The sequence below is a fragment of the Neomonachus schauinslandi genome, chromosome 7, assembly GCF_002201575.2.
Source record: "Neomonachus schauinslandi chromosome 7, ASM220157v2, whole genome shotgun sequence".
NCBI lineage: Eukaryota > Metazoa > Chordata > Mammalia > Carnivora > Phocidae > Neomonachus > Neomonachus schauinslandi.
The window spans coordinates 118,946,830-118,954,864 of record NC_058409.1 but is presented as its reverse complement, the minus strand read 5'-3'; the positions used below and the strand labels follow the sequence as shown (position 1 = coordinate 118,954,864).

The window sequence follows — 8,035 nt, the reverse complement described above, 5'->3', positions numbered from 1 at the left end:
TCCTGCTATCTTCTTTTTTTTTTTTTTTTTTAACATATAATGTATTATTTGTTTCAGAGGTACAGGTCTGTGATTCAACAGTCTTACACAATTCACAGCACTTACCATAGCACATACCCTCCCCAATGTCTATCACCCAGTCACCCCATCCCTTCCAACCCTACTACTCCAGCAACCCTCAGTTTGTTTCCTGTGATTAAGAATTCCTCATATCAGTGAGGTCATATGATACATGTCTTTCTCTCATTGACTTTTTCGCTCAGCATAATACCCTCCAGTTCCATCCACGTCGTTGCAAATGGCAAGATTTCATTCCTTTTGATGGCTGCATAATATTCCATTGTATATATATACCACATCTTCTTCTTACAAAGTAATATTGCAGAAAGCCAAAATATATCCAGAAAGCCATTAATTGGGGCTAATTTTTGCAACCAATCTAACACCTTTAGGAAAACAGGTCAAGAAAAGTTTCAGTAAGGGGCACCTGGGTGGCTCAGTCTTTAAGCGTCTGCCTTTGGCTCAGGTCATGATCTCAGGGTCCTGGGATCAAGCCCCGCATCAGGCTCCCTGCTCAGAGGGGAGCCTGCTTCTCCCTCTCCAACTCCCCCTGCTGGTGTTCCCTCTCTCACTGTGTCTCTCTCTGTCAAATAAATTAAAAAATCTTTAAAAAAAAAAAAGAAAGAAAAGAAAAGTTTCAGTAATAATGTAGTTATGACTTGCAATGTAATTCTAATAGCTAACCAATCCACTCTAGTTGACTGGAGGCATGTGGCTATCCACTGTCTCTTTCCTCTGTAATATTTATTTATATATGTAACTAGGAACTGAAAAAAAATCCAAATTAATCTGATTCAAAGGAGAAGAGTCGTCATGCTTTTTGTTATGTTAAATTTCATGACAAAAAAATATCAGTGTCGAATCTAAGTCTCAGGAAGGCTATGGTGTTGCTCTATGTGCTCTGTACTGTATAAGGTCAACTTGTATATAGACTGTATCAATCTCCTCCCTTCCCTTCCAGCTTATAGTTGAGTTCATCCAGTGGGAGGAACCCATAGATTTACCATTTTCTGCACCCTTTCCCTCTTCCTGAAGGTCTGTTTGTTTTTTTTTTTTTAAAGATTTTATTTATTTATTTGACACACAGAGAGAGATAGCGAGAGCAGAAACACAAGCAGGGGGAGTGGGAGAGGGAGAAGCAGGCTTCCTGCCGAGCAGGGAGCCCGATGCGGGGCTCGATCCCAGGACCCTGGGATCATGACCTGAGCTGAAGGCAGACGCTTAACGACTGAGCCACCCAGGCGCCCCTGAAGGTCTAAGTTTTAATGTGATGTTGTTTCCCTTTAGTCTGAAGAATTTTATTTATTATTTCTTTTAGTGCAGGTCTGTTGGTGGGAAATTTTCTTAGGTTTTGTTTATTGAAAAATGTCTATTTTGCTTTCATTCCAGAATGATATTTTTGCTAGGTAAAGAATTAGAGATTGGCAATTTTTCTGCCTTCAGCACTTTATGGATGCCATTCCTTTGTCTTTTGGCTTCCATTGTTTCTGATGCTAAGCCTGCAGTTTTGTTTTGTTTTATTTTGTTTTTTTCATTGTTTCCTATAAGTGTCATTTTTATTCTGGGTGATTTCAGGATTTTTTTCTTAAATTTTTTTTTAGCCATTTTGTTTTTATCCTCGTTAGGGTTTAGAGAGTTTTGTGAATCTGTAAAACTTTTTTTTAAATCAAATTTGGAATATCTTCAGCCACTATTTATCCAAATATTTTTTCTGTCCCAGTTGCTCCCTCCTCTCTGAGACTACAAGTCTCTTTCTAAGACTAAAGATTTTGGTTTTTTTTTAAGATTTTATTTATTCATTTGACAGAGAGAGAGAGTGCACAAGCAGGGGGAGCAGCAGACATAGGGAGGGGGTGAAGCAGGCTCCCTGTGGAGCAGGGAACCCAATGCAGGGCTCAATCCCAGGACCCTGAGATCATGACCTGAGCCCAAGGCAGGTGCTTAACTGACTGAACCACCCAGGTGCCCTTCTAGATTGTTAAATATCTCCAAAGAGACTTAGTTTTTTTGTTTTTTGTTTTTTTAATCTGTTTTAGTTTCCAATTAACCTAACTGGACTCAAATTTGAAATTCTTGTTTCAGTGGTTGGCAGCTAAAATCTCTGATCATTTCTTTTTGCCTTAGCTGGGCTGTTTTCATGAATTTTAAATTTATAAAAATGTATTGGGTTCTAGATATTATTGCTTCTTAACTTTTTCTTTTTCTTTGTATCCAGCTCTGTGCTTATTGATTGTATCATTGTTGCTGTGTATAAGATTTACTCTGTTGCTTCTTGGTGGTATCCCAAATGAGCTCCATAGTAACCCTGTTATTTTTTTTTTTAAAGATTTTTATTTATTTATTTGACAGAGAAACACAGTGAGAGAGGGAACACAAGCAGGGGGAGTGGGAGAGGGAGAAGCAGGCTTCCCACAGAGCAGAGAGCCCGATATGGGGCTCAATCCCAGGATCCTGGGATCATGACCTGAGCTGAAGGCAGACACTTAATGACTGAGCCACCCAGGCGCCCCCATAGTAACCCTGTTATTACCCTGTCAAGAGTAGACATTTGGCCTGGCCTCTGTGAGTCCTGGTTTTTGTGCTGAAGAAATAGTGGGTTGTTGTCCAAAGACAAAATAGGTGATAGACAAGAACAGGACCTAAAAGCTTCCCTGCAACCTATCCTCTCACTGCCTCCTCTGGGAATCCATTTTGCTAGCCTCAACTCTTCCCTCACCTTCTTACCCCAAAACATATTCTAATTCAAGCAACTTTTAGACTGCCCAAGGATTTCTTAGAGTTACCTTTGTTAATTCTTAAAATCCATACTTTTTGCTCACTTCTGTTGTTTCTTCCAGGTTTTTTTTTTTAAAGATATATTTATTTGAGAAAGAGAGAGAGAGAGCAGGAAGAGGAGCAGAGGGAGAGGGAGAGAGAGAATCTCAAGTAGACTCCCTGCTGAGTGCAGAGCCCAACACAGGGCTCGATCCCACAACCCTGAGATCGTGACCTGAGCTGAAATCAAGAGTCAGATGCTTAACTGACTGAGCCACCCAGGCACCCCTCTTCCAGGTTATTTTTATAGGGGACCCAAGAATCTTATACTAGTTTGCCCTTTACCAGAAGTAGAAAATGCTCTCTGGTCTTCTTTCTCTACTAAGCACTATTTCTGTATTCCCAAGAAGTGGTTAGGAGGTATATTAGAAAATGGGAGATCAGGAGAAATTAGGTACAACACATAAATTCTGAGAAATGTTTAATGGAAATAAAATCTTCCATTTCTCCAAACTTTAGCAAGAGATACATTTAAGAAAGAAAACAGTATCATGTATATCACGAAGCATTAACAATGTTTTTCATTGCTGCATATAAACATTAGTCAAAAAATTGAAAAATCTAAATGATCATCAGTAGACAATGGTTAAATAAGTAATGGTCCATCTAAATCATGAAATATGATGGATTAGCTAAAATGAATTAAGTCAATCTCTGTATAAACTGATTTGGAAGAATTTGCAAAGAATACCATTAAGTGAAAAGAAGTTGAAGGATCATTTGTTTAGTATAATATCATTTATGTAAAAATAAAATAGCATCCACTAAATCAAAAGGTATATTTCTCTATATGCATGCATACTTATGTACTTGCATGTAATAAGGATAGGAAGCAAACATTTGTAACATGTTGACATCTCTTAGAAGAAAAGTGGAATTGGCAGAGTGGAAAAAGGGCAATTTCACTTTATTTGTGTTCCATCTTTTCATAATGAAAATGTCAATTACTTATTTAATTTTAAAACTCCATGAAGGAAGCTTAGACTCTGAATGTGACATTCACTGAGTATCTTCTTCCCTACAGAAAGAAAAAATATGTTTAAAGATGTCCTGTCATGTTTGAACATGGATAGGAGCAGAAAGCTTCTGCCAGATGTTGTCAAACAATTCTCCTTAGATCGAGGATGTATGTGGACCCCTGAGACTCCAGGAGACTTAGCCTGGAATTTCCTGATGAAAGTTCAAGCTCTGGATGTGACAGCCAGAGATACAATCCTCAGACACAAGGTTCCGGGTGAGGATGGCAAAGAGGAATTGCTGACTGGAGTAGAGAATTTGGAAATCAGGGACATACAAACCATTCATCCCTTTGATGTTCTGTGTGCCTCTATGCTCTGTTCAGACAGCTTGTTGCAGTGTGAAGTCATGTCAAACATGTATCAGTGCCGGTTTGCTCTTCCCCTGCTCCTGCCAGATGCAGAAAACAACAAAAGTATCTTAATGCTAGGGGCCATGAAGGACATTGTGAAACAGTGGTCAACACAGTCTTCAGGAGGGCCTACAGTGGACACAGAAACGTTTCCGAAGATGCCTATCATCTCTTTTGTGCGCCTGGGATACTGTAGCTTCTCCAAGTCCAGAATCCTTAACAGACTGCTTGGTCCTGCCCAACCAGGACAATCACACAAAATCTTTCTCCATCAGGATTTTACTGTCCCAGTGCTTCCCCGGCAAATCTCTGATGGCCTGGTTGAGATAATGTGGCATTTTCCTGAGAGCGATAGTCTAAAGGAAAACCCTAGTTTTTTCCAAAAGCCTGTTGCTCTGGCCAACCTCCGTGGAGACTTAGAAAGTTTTTGGACACAGTTTGGTTTTTTGGTGGAAGTTTCCTCAGCTGTATTTTTTTTCACTGACTACATAGGTGAGAAGGAGTGGGACTTGCTAATGTTTTTAGGAGAAGCTGCCACTGAAAGATTCTACTTTGTCCTCAGTCCCCAGGCCCAGGAGAGTGAAGAGGCTCAGCTTTTCCAGAGGATTCTAAAGTTGAAGCTATCACAGCTACTGTTTTGGGAGGGGGAGGAAGCTGGGGAGAAAGGGAAGAATATGGAGGGTCTTCAAGCAGCTCTGCAGGAAGTGATGTCCTCTTCACTCAGATGTGTGTCCATGGAGGACATGGGCTCCCTGGCCAGGGAGTTGGGAATCCAGGTAGACCAAGACTTTGAGAACGTTCAGGGAATTCACAGTTCCCCTAGTGAAAACCTGGCTGGAACAGCTAAAGATGAGAGACAACAAAGATACAGTCAGCCAGAAAGCTCATCTGAAAGCCCAGCTGAGACGCCTGTAAGAGAGCCTGGGGCTAGCTGGAATCTTCAGAATTTCTACCACACCCCAGTATTGGAAAACTCCTGTCCTTTACCAACCAGAATTGGAGGTGACTTTAACCATGTTTCTTTGAAAGCCCCCTGGGTTATGGGCTCCTATTTTTGGTCAGAGCAGAGGTCTAAGTGGTTCCGTCCCTGGCCCTTTCAGAAAACAAGGGACTATGGTCGAGGTAAAAGTTTTATGTTTCAGGACTTCCAACCCCAGAGATTTTATTCACCTGAAAGATTTATGAAATTTTCAAGAACTGCTTGGGGACATCACACGGATAAAACATTTGGGAGACCACCAAGACCTAAATCTCATCATGTACAGGCCTGGCCTGAAAGACCACAGACAATGGGAGCTCTTGAAAGATCTGGGGAAGTGGTCTCCCACTTAGGTCACTTCCATTCCCTGAGTTTGCAGTCAGCCGGAACAGCTGGGAAGCCACAGCCTAAGCAAGCCTATACCCAGAGAACACAGCCAACTAGGGCAACTGGGAAGCTTATGAAAACAATATCCCATATTGAAGGTCTTTACCCCCAGGCCTTTCAACCAGCAGGAGCCATACAAAAACCTGTAAGACCTGCTTCTCAGCAAGGAGCCAAACTGAAGACACAGGATGGGCCTTCAAATTCAGCTTTCCAAATGGGATCCTATCCCAGGCCCAATAGCAAATGTTTACCCAGCTCCCAATTCACATCCAACCAGCCCAAGCCATCCCAGTTCAAGCAATCCTCTCAACCCAGACCCACTCACACAAAACCCACTCAGCCCTGGCCCTCCCAAGCTAAACCCTTCCCACCCAAACCCACTCAACCCCAGCCCTCCCAAGCTAAACCCTCTCCACCCAGACCCACTCAGCCCAAGCCATGCCCACCCCAGGGCTCCCAATCTAACCCTTCTCAGCCCAGACCCACTCAGCCCAAGCCATGCCCACCCCAGGCCTCCCAATCTAAGCCTTCACAGCCCAGACCCACTCAGCACAAGTCATGTAGGACCAGTCCTTCACAGGCTAAGTCATACAATCCAGGAGCAGGGCCCAAGAGGGCAGGGAAACGTTAAAGTGCTTACTATGAAACAAATCCTTCACCCAGGCCGTTGCTATCATACGGCTACCTAAAGAAGAGTGGCAGTGATGGTAAGAGATTCCTATCATTATCATGACAGAAAAAAAAAAAAAAAAAATATGCACAGCCTAACTGGTATCATTAAAATATCTATAAGAATTGTGTCTACCAAAAGGAAAAATATGAAAAGAATTAAGAATAGAATCAAGGAGTAAATAAATTAACTGAACCCAATCTTAAGTATTAGGTAATATATAACCTGAATCCGAGGACTGGGGCTGTTGAGACCACCCCATAAAATAAGGCTCAGGCAGCCTCAGTGTTGCAAGAAAAACTGCTTTAGATGTTGGCTGCTCCAGAGGTGCCTTAGTCAAAGCTTTTTCGTTCAATATCAGCCACTAAGCAGATAATCTTGTTTGTTTGGGATGTTTAAATCCATTTACTTGTGATAACAGCTCCAATTTGCTTTGATGATATAAATATCTCATCTGACCCTTACAGAAATAATGAGCTAAAAACCAATGCAATAAATTATTTTGCATTAACTTGGGTATGATTTGTGTATGTTTTATATTTAAAGTACTTGTAATAGTTAAGGTAATTTGGCTTATTAAAAGATCTGATATCCTCATGATTTCAACTTAAAATGTATAATTAAAATTTTAATTTTAGAGTTATAAAGCTTGTAAAGAGCATTGCAATGTTTTTTTTTTTTTTTAAGATTTTATTTATTTTTTAGAGAGTGAGCGAGAGAGAAACAGCATGAGAGGGGAGAGGGTCAGAGGGAGAAGCAGGCTCCCCACCGAGCCGGGAGCCCGATGTGGGACTCGATCCCAGGACCCTGGGATCATGACCTGAGCCGAAGGCAGACACTTAACCATCTGAGCCACCCAGGCGCCCCAGAGCATTGCAATGTTTAAGAGAACATAAGATTCACAAAATTTTACAATTTTACTGTATTAGAGTCATTATTGTCCTAAACATTTGAATAAGTTCTGCCAGTGAAGTTTAGTTAAGTTTGTAAATAATAGCAAATATTAATAAAGGGCCACTTAAAGATTGATGTTAAAATTTGCTAGGTGTAGAAATAAAATAATAAGATTTGTAAATCGGATCAAGACCTCTTGTTTTTGAATTTACAACTTTTATAAAATTAATACTAATTTTAAGTATTAAAATAGCCCCACATTGTCTTTTCTGGGTTAAAAAATTTTTTTCACCTTCAAGGACGCCAAGGGAAAAAAATCATATTGATAAATAGATGAAAAATGATCTTTGAAAAGGAATAACTAATTTCTGAAAACATTCTCATACTACAATAGGCATCCTTCATTTATGAATGTTTTAAACAATTAACATTGAGTATTTAGAGGGTGTTAAATCTCTAAAGTTACTGTAAGGATGAAGAAAGAAAGGACTATGCATGTAGATTTTTTATCTTTTCAAGAGAAAAAGCATAATAACTAGTTCATAACTACAAAATCTTTGGTGTAAAACTGGAGTTCCTCAATGAGAATAATCTTTTTGTTGTTTAAACCTTTTTTTTTAAGATCTTATTTATTTATTTGACAGAGAGAGAGACACAGCGAGAGAGGGAACACAAGCAGGCGGAGTGGGAGAAGGAGAAGCAGGCTCCCTGCTGAGCAGGGAACCCGATGTGGGGCTCAATCCCAGGACCCTGGGATCATGACCTGAGCCAAAGGCAGACGCTTAACGACAGCCACCCAGGCGCCCCTTGTTTAAACCTTTGAAATGAGCAATACTTGGTGATGTTTTTAAAAACATTTTTC

General features: G+C 40.5%; 1 protein-coding gene across 1 annotated transcript in view; it reads left to right on the top strand.

Moving 5' to 3' along the window:
• CARD6 (caspase recruitment domain family member 6) overlaps positions 1-6,697 on the top strand; it is an 11,695-nt gene extending 4,998 nt beyond the window's left edge. Inside the window, exons 3-4 of the mRNA XM_044916935.1 lie at positions 3,899-6,044; positions 6,090-6,697. Coding sequence (XP_044772870.1) covers positions 3,899-6,044; positions 6,090-6,240 — 2,297 coding nt within the window. The 3' untranslated portion in view covers positions 6,241-6,697. The remainder of the gene's footprint in view (positions 1-3,898; positions 6,045-6,089) is intronic.
• Positions 6,698-8,035: the final 1,338 nt, after the last annotated feature.